This window comes from Mercenaria mercenaria, chromosome 1 (assembly GCF_021730395.1).
Source record: "Mercenaria mercenaria strain notata chromosome 1, MADL_Memer_1, whole genome shotgun sequence".
NCBI classification, from domain to species: Eukaryota; Metazoa; Mollusca; class Bivalvia; order Venerida; family Veneridae; genus Mercenaria; species Mercenaria mercenaria.
In genome coordinates this window covers 2,259,092-2,277,811 of record NC_069361.1, presented here as the reverse complement: position 1 = coordinate 2,277,811, position 18,720 = coordinate 2,259,092, and the positions used below count along the sequence as shown (strand labels likewise).

Here is an 18,720-nt window from a genome sequence, read left to right as displayed (position 1 = left end):
ATGTTACTAGTTTATCACAAGAGGCAAATCACTTGCGGCTCTTGGGGGATAGAATTTTTCATGTGTGGTACCATCAAGCTGGCTTACAGAATGCTTGTGATTTATCTAGGTGCCCACCCGTGGTGAAAAAATGCTCGGAAAGTCACCAAAGGTCTTTTTTCATCATCAAAGGGTGGAAAGTTGACCTATGACCTGAATTGTGTTGATATGATGTTAAACCCTACAAAACAAAAAAAGTCAGCAAACATAGTCACAAAGTCAGCAAACATTGTCACAAAGTCAGCAAACATTGTCACAAAGTCAGCAAACATTGTCACAAAGTCAGCAAACATTGTCACAAAGTCAGCAAACATAGTCACAAAGTCAGCAAACATAGTCACAAAGTCAGCAAACATTGTCACAAAGTCAGCAAACATAGTCACAAAGTCAGCAAACTTATGGAATAATGTGTTGAATATATACATATATCCTTTCAATCAACCTGCTTCAAATTTTTTATATCAGGAAAAGAAAAAAATTATGAAGTATTTTAGAAGACCATGAATATAGTCAACAAAATACATATTGCAATTGATCTGTTAATTTTCCCATAAATAAAATATAATGAAAAAGTTGATTAAATACCAACATTTTACGGTATTTTATCAATTTTATACAAAATGTTGTTTTCACATGCAAACTAGAAATAATAATGTCTGCGGAAAACGAGATAATTACATGGTTTTATTTCATGTTTCACAGACTACTTCTGTGGTAATAAGGTTAAATTGGCTTCCAGGTTTTTGTTCCAAGTTGTGTAAATGTATACAGTAAAATATCATGGTAGCCTTCTGTAAAATTGCACCGATCCACAAAATCTAATCCCAACAAACGAATGAAGTCACAAGATCTTTTTTTTATAGCATCACAGAGATGTTCGGTCAGTGACCCTATATCAAGTTTGTTCACATCATTACATTTTGTAAAAAACACGGTGACCAGAGAGAGTAGTCACTGGTTCATGTATGTTAACAGTATTTCCTATATGCGTATAATAGAAACTAAAAATATTCTTGCAAGAATTTCACATGTATTTTTCATGCATAACCCTCGTGCTCAAATCATATAATGAAACACTTATTTAATATTTAAAGCATGCTGGTCAATTAGTGTATGCTATTTTATGCCCAGTCATAATATGTTATGATATGTCTTTGCATGAACAATTCACATTTTTGTTAACCTTTAGCCTGCTAAATTTCTAAAATGGACCTGTCCATCATTAAATTTGGTCTGTATCAATTAAAATTTGAAGAGGTGTTCAATGAAATTTTATTGAATGAATAGTGAACAGTGCTTGGTCTGCACTGGTCACAAAGGCAGAATCACTTGCCACCAGCAGGCTAAAGGTTAGTGATATTTTTTCCCCAAGATTCAAGACCTTCGTTCTTCAGACTAATTTCCAATGAACAGTGACCTATCTGATATGAGATATTCCTTAACTGTGTGATTAGTTATGGATACAGAGGGCGTGACTGTAGGTCAAACCTGTACACGGTGGCCACTGGAGAAGTGATATATTTTAGCGCAGCTGTTGTAATTCTGCATAACTTTGAGGAGCAGACACAAAGGCACTACCTCGAACATACTGATGACATCAAATGGTAACTTATCTCCTATAATTAACTTGAGCCGCACCATGAGAAAACCAACATAGTGCGTTTGCTACCAGCATGGATCCAGACCAGCCTGCACATCCGCGCAGTCTGGTCAGGATCCATACTGTTCGCTAATGGTTTCTCTAGTTGCAATAGGCTTTGAAAGCGAACAGCATGGATCCTGACCAGACTGTGTGGATACGCAGGCTAGTCTGGATCCATGCTGGTCGCAAACGCACTATGTTGGTTTTCTCATTGCGTGGCTCACTTATCTCCTGTAATTATGAATTACTGTAAGGAATAACTTCATTTAGAAAAAAAGTTATTCACAGGAATATAAGGCTAGGGATAATCATTTGATACCTGTAAACAACTTCTGTCATATCAATGATATCTTATACATTTAATTAACAAATAATCAAGGCCTTCGAGTGGTTTATTGTCTGATTTACCATGGTTCAGAGTTCAGACCACAAGGGTGAAAGTATGAGTGGTTCAATACTGAAGCATCTGAACGATGAACTGTGGTAAATTAGACGATTAATCACAAGAAGGCCTTGATTGTTTTCATTCTAACATGCTTATTGAAATATATTTTAAACATTATGCTGGATTTCATTTACCCGAGGAGTAATGAACCAGACATCATGCGGCAATTTGCCGTCATAATTAACGTCATAATGCTCTCTTACTGGTGCGTGCATCAACCATTGTTTATTGCAGAATCTATCATGACCCTATCGGTTTGATTTCCAGTTAAACAAAGAATGAAATCAAGCTCTGTATATTCTGCAATAAACAATGGTTAATGCCTCCGATACATTACGTCTCGGGTAAATGAAGTCCAGCATAATATTTATCAGAATATTTCAATGAGCATGTCAGAATGAAAACAGTCAAGGCCTTCTTGTGATTTATCATCTAATTTACCACTGTTCATCGTTCAGATGCTTCAATATTTAACCACTCGGGCTAACGCCCTCATGGTTCAATTCCTACGCATCTGAACTCTGAACCGTGGTAAATCAGATGATAAACCACTCTTGAAGGCCTTGATTGTTTGTTAAATATACAGAGTTTGGTCTTCTTTGATTAACTGGAAATCTAACCATGTTAGAATGAGATTTTAATCACCTTTGTCCAGCAAAATTTGTAGAGATGTTCAGATTTCAGTACAAAATATAACTATTATTTAGAGAGAAAAATTTGTTGAGGCTAGTCTTTTGATTCCTATAAATAACTTCATGCTAATTATTTGCAAATATAGAATGAAATGACATTTGTAAATCACCTTTATCCAGCTCAAACAGATGTTAAGATTTCAAATAAAAATATAATTATACACATGTACCTTATAATAAATTGGATCTGTAAAAAACTTGTTCATATGTCTTATATCATGTAATTGTACATGACTTTAAGTGGCAAAACAGGTGTTTTATGAACATGCATGTATTAATTCAGTAATATTGCAATGTTCTGTGCATGTTTTAGATGGCTTGCTTCAAGGTCAAGGTCATACTTAGGTGCCAAAGGTCATATGACTTTGTTTCAAGTATGCTCTGTAACCCTTAAACCCCTTGAAGGATTATAAAGAAACTTGGCACAAATGTTCACCACATCGAGATGACATACAGAGCGCATGTTCCGGATGGCTCGCTTTAAGGTCAAGGTCACACTTAGGGTTCAAAGGTCATACCTTTGGGCTTATATTGCTCCTCATTCTAGTGCTCTTGTTATTTTACAGTAATTTTAGACAAGTCATGTTCTCCATATGAGAGTGTTTGTCACAGATATTTGAAAACCTTGATTTTGTTGACTATTAATTTTGAAACATATGACACTTTTTTTCTAGAGCATTATTGCATTACAGACATAAAAGTTTGTATCTATCAGTTGTACCAAGACAGATTTGCAGCATTTTGATGAAAAGGAAAAAGCTTAATTAAATGAAATTTCTAAATTCCACCCTTCAGTATAGCGATACATCCTGAAGGAGATATTGTAGCAACAGGCCAGGTGGCAGGACATGGAAGAAAAGATGGAGAGGTTTGCCATACACAGTCTTAAATGTCTCTTCTCACATATCTTTCTTATAGAGCTTTAGACGGCTTACAGTAAGAGAAGGCTTACAGTTTGAAACGGCTTACAGTATGCAAACACAGAAGACTGCAGCACCTTACGACAGCCGTCAACATGATAGAAAGATGTACTCTCTATTTCTATCTGTGTGCTTTTTTTTTTCGTGCTAGTCTATGTCTGTGTATTCTTTGGTTTTATCAGTATTTGTACTTCTGGTCATTGTAAAAGCAAAGCAGAACATGCAGACCAAGTTCATGTACCAACAGGACTCCATGGATCATGTTGTAAACTTTATGTCTACCTCTTACTTAGTAGCAACAGAACATTGACCCTGTGTCATATACTGTTGTTTTTGTGTTGTCAGCTTACAGTAGACACAAGTGAAGTGAATGTAGCAACAGGACACCATATATCATGTTGTAAACTATTTCTTCAACAATATATTCTGTGTTGTCAAGATACAGGATAGTCATATATCACAGCCAAGCTAAAGTAGCAACAGAACACCCAATATATCATGTTGTAAACTTTTTCTTCAATCTATTCCATGTTGTTACAGTATAGCCATACATCCAGATCAAGTTAAAATTGCAACAGGACAGGTTGCCGGTCATGAAAAGAAAGATGGAAAGGTTGGTTTTGCTATTTTCCTACAATATATTAATCTGCATAAACCTGTTGTGAAAGCAAGTCTATGTGTAAATATTGTCTATAAGTATTGTGATATGTCTGTTGTTGTATCAATGCCTATTTTTTATGCCCCCGAAGGGAGGCATATAGTTTTTGAACCGTCTGTCGGTCTGTCCGCCATTTTTCGTGTCCGGTCCATATATTTGTCATCCATGGATGGATTTTCAAATAACTTGGCATGAATGTGTACCACAGTAAGACGACGTGTCGCCCGCAAGACCCAGGTCCGTAGCTCAAAGGTCAAGGTCACACTTAGACGTTAAAGGTCATTTTTCATGATAGTGCATTGATGGGCGTGTCCGGTCCATATCTTTGTCATCCATGGATGGATTTTCAAATAACTTGGCATGAATGTATACAACAGTAAGACGACATTTCGCGCGCAAGACCCAGGTCCGTAGCTCAAAGGTCAAGGTCACACTTAGACGTTAAAGGTCATTTTTCATGATAGTGCATTGATGGGCGTGGTCGGTCCATATCTTTGTCATCCATGGATGGATTTTCAAGTAACTACGCATAAATGTGTGGCACAGTAAGACGACTTGTCAGGCGCAAGACCCAGGTCTGTAGCTCAAAGGTCAAGGTCACACTTAGACGTTAAAGGTCATATTTCATGATAGTGCATTGATGGGGGTTTCCGGTCCATATCTTTGTCATTCATGCATGGATTTTAAAATTATTGGGCATGAATGTGTACCACAGTAAGACAACGTGTCGCGCGCAAGACCCAGGTCCGTAGCTCAAAGGTCAAGGTCACACTTAGACGTTAAAGGTCATATTTCATGATAGTGCAATGATGGGCATGTCTGGTCCATATCTTTGTCATTCATGCATGGATTTTAAAATAACTACGCATGAATGTGTGGCACAGTAAGACGACGTGTCGCGCGCAAGACCCAGATCCGTAGGTCAAAGGTCCTAAACTCTAACATCGGCCATAACTATTCATTCAAAGTGCCATCGGGGGCATGTGTCATCCTATGGAGAAAGCTCTTGTTCATTAATAGTATGTACACTCCGGAGAGCTTATATGCATGCACATAGAGAGCTGTCCTACTTGCCCCTGTGACCAGATTTGGTGGAAGTTTATTACTCTTTTTAGATTTACTTTAAATTTTAAATAGTGGTTCTTCATCAACACATCAAGTGACACAATGGTCATAACTCTAGCACCAGTATTTCAAGAATTATGCCCCCTTTTTAGCTAAAATTTGAGGTAAAAGTTTTGATGCATTTACACTCTATGTCTGGTTTGATTCAAACTTGATACCAATCTAGCGTCGAAATAGTCTAGTACACTTTCTCCACAGATAGCTTTTGTTTTAACCTTACTATGTAAACAATAAAACATAATTAACTCTTAACAGGTTCTAAAATTTAAGTCGTCATAGGGGTCTGGAAATATATTTATCACTATAAATGATACTATTGTAGAGAGCTACTTATCTGATCAGTTTGCTCTATGACTATGCTAGTGCCATGTAGTTGTACTGGGCAAGCATGTTTTTATTCTTCGAGAGCTCTTGTTTTTGAAGTAAATGTTGCATTTTGACACTGTTTGTGCATGTTTCTATAGCTTATATTCCCTGAAGGGAAGAAGGTAGGTGTTAGATAGAAGCATTTTGTATCCATAGTAACCAGCTTACATCGCAAAGTCCAACTTGATTCATTGAAAGTTTTAATTGTTCAGATAGAATAGATGTTCACATAATTGAAAAAAGATTTCATTTGGCTGTTTTAACACTAAAAGAACATCAATACGGCAGATCTTTTCAAAAGAATTAGGAATTCTCATGAAAACTTGTGTGCTTCATGGAGTGTATATGTCAGACATCCATGTGTTGCATCTTTCAGAATACCAGCATATTGTCACTGTTCTTCAAAATTCTACATTGTCAGTTTAGGTGCAAGACTTATTTGTGTGATAGTTTGATTAATCATATAAGAAAATACCATGGTTGTTAACTAGTCAAAAAGTTGTTTACCCTTTTGTATTTTTTGAAACATGCAATACTGTCCAACACATGGGATGAAAATAAAAAAGTTTTATATTTAAGAAATAGTAAGTACCCAAGTGTGGTTTATCATAGAATAACCCGTGTTTTGAGTTCTTGTTCGTGATATATTGTTTCGCATGAGAACGAAAAACTAGGGTTATTCTACGATAAATCACACTTGGGAACTTGTTATTTCGATTCTAACACGACATACTAGTACATGTATCAATAGTGTTAGAAAAATGGTAACTACTTTTTACGACCGTGCTATGCACCTGGATCGGATGATGTCATTGCAAGCGAGTGGTTTATTGCAGAATAACCAGAGATAGATTTTGCTCTACATGTATGTAGGTTATTTGCTGGTTGTGTTAGAATTAGGTTTTTTTCACCTTCTGAAAAAATGACCAGTACTGACATAAAGAACATTGACAATATGTGGATATTGTTTGGACAACAAGTTGTACTTTCCTTATGGGGTAAAAGTCATACACTAATAATGCTTTGGTGTTGTCAGCATTAATATATAATAAATTTATAAATACAACATTTATTGCATGGGGAATCATGAAATAAGAAAGCTTTGTATGCATGCCCATGAGGAGGGTAGTCCAGTAATATTAGACTGTGCTATATTAACTATTGAGTAACCAAAGTATATCTTTACACCAAAAATTAAATATTAGAAAAATTGTCAAAATTGGAACAAATATGGCAAATACCCCTCTTATATGGGATTTTATTGCTAAACATTGGTCTTTTCTTCTAAGATTTTTTTTTTTAATTGAACTAAGTGAATAAATCCAGTACTGAAACTACACTTAGTCTCATGTATACAACTTTTATATAGGTAGAATTTTAAATGGAACAAGGTTGCAGCATGTACAACAATAGTAAAATGGTGTGTGATAATCTGCATGTATCTATCTTTTTCTGTGTGTTTACTTTTTTATTAAAATCAGTGTTAGAATGTTTTTTGAGAAAATCTTTTAAAGATACCATGTTGTTTAAGCTACTGCACTTTCTGATTAGGTAGATATAAAGACAACACCAGTTTCATGACTAGTATACTGGTAGGATAAATTAGTTTAGAATTTTTTAATTGTAAGTTATTTTTTGAAGGAGTCTGCTTTATATTTTTTATATATGTATATTCTCAGTTATTTTGTTACATATTTTCAGCCACATGTAAGGGTTTGGGATTCAATCAACCTGACCACCCTACATATACTTGGAGAGAGCGAGTTCCAGAGAGGTGTATGCTGTGTCTCCTTCTCTAAAGTGGTAAGTGGTGTGTTCATTTTATCTAAACTATATGTAGAACATTTTCCAGTGAGTTTAGATGTACCATTTTTCACGTTTTTGGTACGTTTTGATCCGTATGCTTGTTTTTGAGATATTTGCCCATGATTAAAGGGATCAGCACATTTCTAGCTGACGTAAATACATAATCAGTTATTTAAAACTACTGTCAGCAGAACAATTCAAATTTTGTTACCAAAAAAAATCAATTTTTTCGTTGCCAAATAATTTTGTTTTCATTTTCGAAACAGCGAAAATTGTTAAACTTGGCCTACTTTTCAATGATTTCGATGGGAAATACCATGAAATTACTAACTGTCATCCAGGTTTACAAATAGCACAACTAACCTCGGCACATGCACAGACATTTATTTTGGCGATGCCATAAGAAACCAAGACAAGCAATTTAAGGATTATGCTAAAAAACGATTAAAACTTCAAAAACTAAAACATGTAAGTTACGGTCAAATTGTCATACTGAAATCATGGAAGTACTGCTTGCAGCTGCCTTTGTTTTTCACATGTGGAGATTTTTTATGTATGTGAAAACTGACGAAAATATTACAGATTCAATTTCATGTTCTAAAAATAGGTATTAGTATTCCATGAAAAATAAGTGATTACAAAGTAACGAAATGGAATTTAAGTTTAAAGGCGTACTCTAGAATTCCTTGTATATGAGATGGGCGAAAATTTTCCCAATAACAGAATTTCTTCAAACTTTGGATATTGAAGGACAATTATCTAAGAAACAAAAAAATGCAATAAAAATCATAGGTCACCGGATTCGAAAAAGAGTTATCTGCCCTTGAAAACGTTATTTTTGGGGGAAATGCCGTTTTCAAGGGCAGATAACTCTTTTTCGAATCCGGTGACCTATGATTTTTATTGCATTTTTTTGTTCCTTAGATGATTGTCCTTCAATATCCAAAGTTTGAAGAAATTCTGTTATTGGGAAAATTTTCGCACCAAATTCTAGCATACGTCCTTAACAGTTGCTATTTGCATTGTCTGAAATTGTAAATATAAGATATAAATACTTCCAGTACTGTGGAAGGTAACTTTAACATGTGAAACTTTTTGATGGTTAGAAAGACAGGTACATTGCCATTTAAATAAATTTACTCATTGATTTCCATTAATGCATAAAATGGTTTTCATTACCGGATGCCAAGTCCAGGCTTTATTTTATGTTATCCCGATACATTCAGTTATGCTGTTACTTCCATTTTTTCAAAGATTGCAGAACTACTTTAACCTTTAGCCTCCTAGCGGAAAATGTTTCTTCCTTTGCGACCAGTGCAGACCAAAATCAGCCTGCACTTCTGTGCAGGCTGAACTTGGTTTGCACTGTTCGCTATTCAGTCAGTAAATTTTAAGTGAATACCCCTTTGAATTATAAATTTTACTGCCCAAATTAAATGATGGACTGGTCCATTTTGGAAATTTAGCAGGGTAAATGTTAAAGTAAGAATAGTATAGCAGATCAGTTTGGCTTTCTAAATGACATTTTTACTCTGTTAGTCTATAGAGTAAGCTATTATGTTGCAGGACAACGGGAAGTTTTTATTGGCTGTTGATGAAAGCAATGATCACTGTTTGTCTGTATGGGATGTCGACCGCGAAAAGAAAATAACAGAGAGTAAGGTAAGTGGATATGGCTGTGAAATGTGTCTGAAATTGTTGTGCCCCATATGAGTGGTGGGGAGCATAAAGATTTGATCTTGTCCATCCGTCCGAGCACACGATTGGTACCTTAGGTGGTAGGAGGTGTGGCCTACGACAATAGAAATCCTTTGTATTCATTCCATAACCACTTAATTCTTTTGTTCCTTAAGTGGTCATTCTATTGTTTTCAAACAATGAAATGACCACCTAATACATGAATCGTACGGGTGTGCGTCCGTCCATCCGTCCGAAGTTTGTGACGCGCCTAGCTCAAAAAGTATTTGGCATAAATTTATGAAACCTTGCATGAGTTTTTATCATGATATAACCTTGAGCACCTCCTATTTTCCATTTTGGTCTGCCCCCTATTTTTAGAGTTATGGCCCCTGAAATAGGAAAAAATGCCCATTTTCACCTTGTGACGGCTGACTCTTCTCCCTATTTTTAGAGTTATGGCCCCTGAAATAGGCAAAAATGCCCATTTTCACCTTGTGACCTGTCTAGCTCAAAAAGTATTTCATATAAATTGATTAAACCTTGTATGAGTCTTTGTCATGATATGAACCTGCGCACCTCCTATTTTTAGCTCGACTATTCAAAGAATAGTCTAGCTATTCTACTTACCCTGGCGTCGGCGTCGGCGTCACACCTTGGTTAAGTTTTTGCATGCAAGTACATACAGCTATCATTTAAAGGCATATAGCTTTGAAACTTATTTATTCTTTTTCTAGGTCAATTACCAACTTCACTGGGTCAAGTTCCATAACTCTAACATGTATTTTGAGCAAATTATGCCCCCTTTTGGACTTAGAAAATTCTGGTTAAAGTTTTACATGCAAGTTACTATCTCCAAAACTAATGCAGATATTGAATTGAAACTTCACATGTGTCTTCGAGTTATAAAACTAGTTGATAGCACCAAGTCCCATAACTCTGACCTTCATTTTGGCCAAATTATGCCCCCTTTTGTACATACAAAATTTTGGTTAAAGTTTTGCATGCAAGTACATGCAGCTATTACTAAAAGGCATATAGATTTGAAACTTATTTTTTCTTTTTCTAGATCAATTACCTACCTCACTGGGTCAAGTCCCATAACTCTGACATGTATTTTGGCCAAATTATGCCCCCTTTTGGACTTAGAAAATTCTGGTTAAAGTTTTGCGTGCAAGTACATACAGCTATTACTAAAAGGCATATTGATTTGAAACTTATTTTTTCTTTTTCTAGATCAATTACCTACCTCACTGGGCCAAGTCCCATAACTCTGACATGTATTTTGAGCAAATTATGCCCCCTTTTGGACTTTTTAAAATCCTGGTTAAAGTTTTACATGCAAGTTACTATCTCCAAAACTAATGCAGATATAATATTGAAACTTCACATGTGTCTTCGGGGTTATAAAACTAGTTGATAGAATCAAGTCCCATAACTCTGACATGTATTTTGGGCAAATTATGCCCCCTTTTGGACTTAGAAAACCCTGGTTAAAGTTTTGCGTGCAAGTACATACAGCTATTACCAAAAGGCATATAGCTTTGAAACTTATTTATTCTTTTTCTAGGTCAGTTACCAACCTCACTGGGTCAAGTTCCATAACTCTTAACATGTATTTTGAGCAAATTATGCCCCCTTTTGGACTAAGAAAATTCTGGTTAAAGTTTTACATGCAAGTTACTATCTCCAAAACTAATGCAGATATGGAATTGAAACTTAACATGTTTCTTCGGGGTTATTAAACTAGTTGATAGCATCAAGTCCCATAACTCTGATATGCATTTTGGTCAAATTATGTCCCGTTTCGAACTTAAAACTCTTTTGATATTTAACATTTTGGGTAATAATTCCCTGCTTCTGTGACAATATTTCGAATAGTCGAGCTTGGCTGTCTTACGGACAGCTCTTGTTTGTGTGGCTCCGCCCCCTATTTTCAGAGTTATGGCCCCTAAAATAGTCAAAAATGCACATTTTCACCTTTTGACGCACCTAGCTCAAAAAGTATTTAATATAAATGCTTGAAAACTTGCATAAGTCTTAATTATGATATAAACTTGCACACCTCTTATTTTTTGGCCGTCTCCACCCCCTATTTTTAAAGTTATGGCCCCTGAAATAGTAAAAACAATGCACATTTTCACCTAATTATGTGCCTAGTTCAAAAAGTATTTAATGTTAATTCATGAAACCTTGCTTGAGTCTTTATCATGATGTGACCTTTCACACTTGGCATTCTTCTTGAGAATCTTTGCACTTATTACAGAGTTATGGCCCTTGAAATAGCCAAAATAGTGGATTTTTTATTTGTGATGCTCATAGCTAAAAAATATATGGCCAGGAATAATAAATCCTTTTCATAAAATGTTTGTTTAGGCTAAACTCCACTAACACTGCAAACATTTGAATTATTGCCTCTTATTTGTGACAAATGTACCAATGGGGAGCACACCCAGTGTCTTACAGACACATTCTAGTTTGAATTAATATAATTTGCCTCACAGTGTATAAATTTTATTTGAAGTTAACACAAATCTTGATATTTACCACACAGCTGTCTATTTTCTTAGGAGCTTGGAAAAAACTTGCATCAATAATTAACCTCATCAAGATAATGTGCATGACCAATGTCACTAGGTTGAAGTTCAAGGTCACACTTGGAGAACAATAGTTTATTTAGTGTCCAGTCCATATTGTCTAAACTGCTTTAAAGATTTTTCATAAAACTAACATCAACTTATTACCTCATTAATGTGAAGTGTAGGGCATACAACCCTGATCACTAGGGCAAAGGTTAAGGTCATGCTTGCAAGGTCACATGTCAGATAGTTAAGTTTGTGTCCACTAAATAGTGTAAGTTTGTATCCACTCCATACCTTCTTAACCACTTTGCAGATTTTCATACAACTAGTGTGAGATATTTACCACATCAGGATGATACACAGAGCACAATGTGTTCAAGGTCAAAGTTACTCTTGGAAGTCAAATAGGTTCAATTCATGCCTGCTCCATTTCTTTTTAACCACAGGGAAGATTTTCATAAAACTAGCATCAGTTGTAAACCTCATCAAGATGACTGCAGAGCATTTGACCTAGGTCACAAACTCCAAGGTCAAGGGCACACTGGGAGGTCAAATATCAAATAAGCTCAAATTTGTGTCCACTTCTTAATTTCTAAACCACTTGAAGGATTTTAATGAAACTAGAACCAATTCTTTGCCGCATTAAGATGATTTGCAGAGTGGAAGCCCATTTCAATAAGTTCAAGGTAAAGGTTACACTTGAAGGTGAAAGATCGTGGTCACAATATTTTACTTTCCCTGTATCAAAGCAAATGGTGTCTGGCATTATAAGTCATGTTTAATGAAAGCTATAGTTAAAATCTAAAAGACAAAGCAGTTAGTAGCAGAAACCAAAAGTAGAATCCTAATGGTATTTAATAAAAGGAAAATAGTCATGACTATTTCCTATACCGGGTTTCTTTCTCAAACAAATGAAATTTTTCATCACAACATTTAGTATTTTATGTTTACAGTCATCAGGTGACCCTGTTACACAATGTGAATTTCATCCAAGCGAAAACAGTATCGTCTGCTGTGGAAAATCACAGATTTCTTTCTGGACACTGGATGGTACAAAGCTGGACAAAAAGATGGGAATATTCCAGGTATGTTCTTGTATCTATATATTATGAGTTTAGATGAAATAAAAGTTTTGAGCCTATATTCATCAGTTGTCTGAAACTTTAGACTCTTGAATATTGCATAATCCCTTGAAGATTTGTATTCTTACGAATGTGGAATTTTCCATTTTGTTTTGTTTTATTCAAGGATCTGAGGTTAATATTGAAAGTATATTTGACTTCTGTTTGTTAAAAAGGAAATTCTTCACAAAGGTTTTATTGAGGAAAGAATCAACATTTTATTTATGCATTTTCCTTTTAGAAAAATGAGAAACCCAAGGTGGTGATCTGTTTCTGCTTCACAAGTAATGGCGATGTTGTCTCTGGTGATTCCAGCGGAAATATCTATATCTGGGAAAAAGGTACACATCTTTACTTCTGTTATAAATATTTATATCTGGGAAAAAGGTACACGTCTTTGCTTCTCTCATAAATACTTCTTCTATCTGGTGTGAAACGGTAAAAAGTCTAAGGTGATGATGTTCTTTCTTATAATTCTTTTTATTATACCTCAAGTAAAAACTCAGTACAAAATTTTCGTGAACCATCGGGAATTTATTTTGAATACTACATTTTCAACAATACCAGGGTGCAATAATTGTTCAGAATATCCCTCAGCCAAGTGTTATGCACTTCTAAAACACCTGTACTGACAAGCACCCAGGTGACAGACTATAGACATTTACAAAGAATGGACAAAAAATGCATGTGTTTGTAAAAGTAGAGAAAAAAAGCAACTGTAGAGTTTTAAGGCTAGCTTTCTAGTTCAAATTTATTGAATATCTCGGGATGGGTTTTTTGGTATGATTAGGTTTAAATACTTTTTATACGCCCGTTTGAAAAACGGGACGTATTATGGGAACGCCCCTGGCGGGCGGATGGGCGGTTGGGCGGGCGGGCGGGCGGCGTCCACAGACCTTGTCCGGAGCATATCTTCTACATGCATGGAGGGATTTTGATGAAACTTGGCACAGTTGTTCACCATCATGAGACGGAGTGTCATGCGCAAGAACCAGGTCCCTAGGTCTAAGGTCAAGGTCACACTTAGAGGTCAAAGGTCAAATTCAAGAATGACTTTGTCCGGAGCATATCTTCTTCATGTATGGAGGGATTTTGATGAAAGTTGGCACAATTGTTCATCATCATGAGACGGAGTGTCATGCGCAAAAACCAGGTCCCTAGGTCTAAGGTCAAGGTCACACTTACAGGTCAAAGGATACAAGAATGAAAAATTCAAGAATGACTTTGTCCGGAGCATATCTTCTTCATGCATGGAATGATTTTGATGTAGCTTGGCACAGTTGTTCACCATAATGAGAGGGAGTGTCATGCACAAGAACCAGGTTCCTAGGTCTAAGGTCAAGGTCACACTTAGAGGTCAAAGGATACAAGAATGAAAACTTTGTCCGGAGCATATCTTCTTCATGCATGAAAGGACTTTGATGTAGCTTGGCAAAATTGTTCACCATCATGAGACGGAGTGTCATGCGCAAGAACCAGGTCCCTAGGGGTAAGGTCAAGGTCACACTTAGAGGTCAAAGGATACAAGAATGAAAACTTTGTCCGGAGCATTTCTTCTTCATGCATTGAGGGATTTTGATACAACTTGGCACAAATGTTCACAAGCATGAGACGGAGTGTCATGCGCAAGAACCAGGTCCCTCGGTCTAAGGTCAAGGTCACACTTAAAGGTCAAAGGTCAGATACAAGAATGACTTTGTCTGGAGCATTTCTTCTTCATGCATGGAGGGATTTTGATGTAACTTGGCACAATTGTACACCATCATGAGACGGAGTGTCATGCACTGGTCCCTTCTTTTGAATTACTTCCCTTTGCTGTTACTATAAATAGCTTATATTGTAACTTTTTCATTACAAGTCGTAGGGAAAAATCGAGACCACTTTTCTGTAGTACAACATGCATGTTACATCCAATTCTGAGGTGTATTTTGAGCTATCTCTACCTGGTAAGGATTTTTATGTGGACTTGTAATTTTTTTTTTTCGATTTTTTTTTTTTTTTTTTTTTTTTTTTCTCTTTAAAGATTAACTTCCCTCTGTCTCCCACAGAGGCACATACTGTTTGAACTGTCCATCAGTCTATCTCCCACAGAGGCATATACTGTTTGAACTGTCCATCAGTCTGTCTCCCACAGAGGCATATACTACTGTTTGAACTGTCCATCAGTCTGTCTCCCACAGAGGCACATACTGTTTGAACTGTCCATCAGTCTGTCTCCCACAGAGGCATATACTGTTTGAACTGTCCATCAGTCTGTCTCCCACAGAGGCACATACTGTTTGAACTGTCCATCAGTCTGTCTCCCACAGAGGCACATACTGTTTGAACTGTCCATCAGTCTATCACCCACAGAGGCATATACTGTTTGAACTGTCCATCAGTCTATCTCCCACAGAGGCATATACTGTTTGAACTGTCCATCAGTCTGTCACCCACAGAGGCATATACTGTTTGAACTGTCCATCAGTCTATCTCCCACAGAGGCACATACTGTTTGAAGTGTCCATCAGTCTGTCACCCACAGAGGCACATACTGTTTGAACTGTCCATCAGTCTGTCTCCAACAGAGGCACATACTGTTTGAACTGTCCATCAGTCTATCACCCACAGAGGCATATACTGTTTGAACTGTCCATCAGTCTATCTCCCACAGAAGCATATACTGTTTGAACTGTCCATCAGTCTATCACCCACAGAGGCATATACTACTGTTTGAACTGTCCATCAGTCTATCACCCACAGAGGCATATACTGTTTGAACTGTCCATCAGTCTATCTCCCACAGAGGCATATACTGTTTGAACTGTCCATCAGTCTATCACCCACAGAGGCATATACTGTTTGAACTGTCCATCAGTCTATCTCCCACAGAGGCATATACTGTTTGAACTGTCCATCAGTCTATCACCCACAGAGGCATATACTGTTTGAACTGTCCATCAGTCTATCTCCCACAGAGGCATATACTGTTTTAACTGTCCATCAGTCTATCTCCCACAGAGGCATATACTGTTTGAACTGTCCATCAGTTTATCTACTCATGCAACACACTTCCTTGTGTACTTAACTCCTACTGGTTTAATCCATATGAAATGAAACTTACTTATGTGTACATCATCTGTTTGAGATCCAAACAGCTTTAAAATCTCAGTGAAAAATGTTTTGTAGTGTATAAATTTTCTGTATACGTGTAGAAGTAGTCAGTTGATGTCACTCTGAGTTATGCAGTTGTCCTCCCTAATACATTTTCAATTATCAAAAATTGAGATATCGAGTTTCAGGGTTTGTTTGAACGTTACTTTCAGGCTCAAACAAGATCAGTAAGGCTATAACAAATGCACATGAAGGTGGTGTGTTCAGTGTGTGTTCCACAGATGATGGAGAGATTTTATCAGGTGGTGGGAAGGATAGGAAAATAGTCCTGTGGGACAAAGATTTCAAGAGATGCGGAAACGATGCAGAGGTAAGAACACAGCTTTAAGCCAAACAGACTTGAATTCTTTCTTTTTAGCTCACTCACTGTATGTTGCGTGTCTGTCAACATTTTTTTTGGATGACATCTCCTGTGAATCCATTAGTAAAAAATTGATGAAACTTTGGGTAGTACGCTTCCAAAGTTTGTCTAATGGTTCTTTTTTGTTATTCTTTAGGGCCAACAGAGCTAAAAATAGAAAAAATTATTTCGTAGAAATTTTCCTTACCGGACCATCTGCAGAAATTTTATCAACATAACTTATGTAAACATAAGAAGTTAAGTGGGAAACTCTGGTGATGGATGTAGGGCCATCAGGCTGTCCTGTTGCTGTGGCTTAGCTGTTGAAGATATGAAATTATTACACAATATTGAATTTTGATACCATTCGGGATTGCGGCAGTGTATAAGATAAATGTTTATTGCATAATTACCTATAAGTCTGTTTATTTTTAGATTCCAGAGGAGTATGGTGCAGTTCGTATGATAAGCCGTCAAGGGAGCATGATTCTAGTTGGTACCATCAGAAACTGTATACTACAGAAAATAGATCAGAGCTTTTTGCCAATAGTTGAGGTTTGTACCATTTCTATTCTAGTTGGACCATCCAGTTGGTTTATACCATTTTAGCTAGACTATTCAAAAAATAGTCTAGCTATTCTACTCACCCTGGCATCGGCGGCGGCGGCATCACACCTTGGTTAAAGTTTTGCATGCAAATACATATGGCTATCATTTAAAGGCATATAGCTTTGAAACTTTTTTTAGCTCACCTGAGCACAAAGTGCTCAAGGTGAGCTTTTGTGATCGCCCTGTGTCAGTCGTCCGTCCGTCGTCGTCAACAATTTGACTGTTAACACTCTAGAGGTCACAATTTTGGCCTAATCTTAATGAAATTTTGGCAGAATGTTAATTATGATGATCTCAAAGTCCATTTTGAATCTGGGTCATATAGAGTCAAAAACTAGGTCACCAGGTCAAATCAAAGGAAAAGCTAGTTAACACTCTAGAGGCCACATTTATGACCTTATCTTAATGAAACTTGGTCGGAATGTTAATCTTGATGATATATAGGTCAAGTTTAAATCTGGGTCAGATGGGATCAAAAACTAGGTCACTGGGTCAGATCAAAGGAAAAGCTTGTTAACACCCTTAGAGACCACATTTATGATTGTATCTTCATGAAACTTAGTCGGAATGTTAATCTTGATGATCTTTAGGTCATATTCGAATCTGGGTCATGTGGGGTCAAAAACTAGGTCACCGGGTCAAATCAAAGGAAAAGTTAGTTAACACTTTAGAGGCCACATTTATGACCATATCTTTATGAAACTATCTTAATGATCTTAAGGTCAATTGGTCAGGTGAGCGATACAGGGCCATTATGGCCCTCTTGTTTTCTTTTCTAGGTCAATTACCAACCTCACTGGGTCAGGTCCCATAACTCTGACATGTATTTTGGCCAAATTATGCTCACTGTTGAAAACCCTTTTTAAAGTTTCTGTCTCCAAAACTAATGCAGATATTGAATTGAAACTTAAAAGGTGTCTTTGGGGTTATAAATACTATTTCTATTCCAGTTCTTTAGTTTGTAATACTTCTATTTTTAGCTCACCTGAACAGAAAGTGCTCATGGTGAGCTATTGTGATTACTCTGTGTCCGTTGTGTGTCGGTCCGTCGTCATCAGTTGTGTTTAAACAACATCTCCTCCAAAACAACTGAATGGATTAAGATGAAACTTGGCATGGATGTTTATTGGATGGTCCTCACCAAAGTTTTTCAAACAGTTCCACATGGTTGCATATAGGGGCCGCCAGAGCTAAAAATAGAAAAATCCTCAAACGACATCTTAACAGATTATCTGATTTTGAAATAATTTCACACATTTGTCAAATGTTCCTTATGTAATTCTCTACCAATATTGTTCAGATTATAAAAAAACATGGCCAACAGGGGGCGTGTATATAATAGAAATTAAAAAAATCTTCATGTGTGAAACTGCTGGCCCGATTTTAAAATAATTTCACACAAATTGTCCTTGTGTGACCCTCTACCAAGATTTTTCAGCTTATTCCGATTTGTCAAAAAACATGGCTGTCAGGTGGCGTGGTCACTTTTCCCTATAAAACTGTTAGCCTGATTTTAAAATAATTTCACACCAATTGTCCTTGTGT

The 18,720-nt window shown here is 36.5% G+C and overlaps 1 protein-coding gene across 9 annotated transcripts in view; it reads left to right on the top strand.

The window, feature by feature from the left end:
- LOC123524816 (echinoderm microtubule-associated protein-like 2) overlaps positions 1-18,720 on the top strand; it is an 89,008-nt gene that overhangs the window by 54,397 nt on the left and 15,891 nt on the right. For 8 of the 9 annotated variants that reach the window (XM_053537916.1, XM_053537900.1, XM_053537902.1 and 5 more), the window contains 9 exons: positions 1,494-1,643; positions 4,279-4,351; positions 5,986-6,009; positions 7,589-7,690; positions 9,260-9,355; positions 12,906-13,037; positions 13,315-13,414; positions 16,379-16,536; positions 17,002-17,121. In XM_053537916.1, the coding sequence (XP_053393891.1) occupies positions 1,494-1,643; positions 4,279-4,351; positions 5,986-6,009; positions 7,589-7,690; positions 9,260-9,355; positions 12,906-13,037; positions 13,315-13,414; positions 16,379-16,536; positions 17,002-17,121 (955 nt within the window). The remainder of the gene's footprint in view (positions 1-1,493; positions 1,644-4,278; positions 4,352-5,985; positions 6,010-7,588; positions 7,691-9,259; positions 9,356-12,905; positions 13,038-13,314; positions 13,415-16,378; positions 16,537-17,001; positions 17,122-18,720) is intronic. The other variant, XM_053537913.1, reaches the window with a different exon arrangement.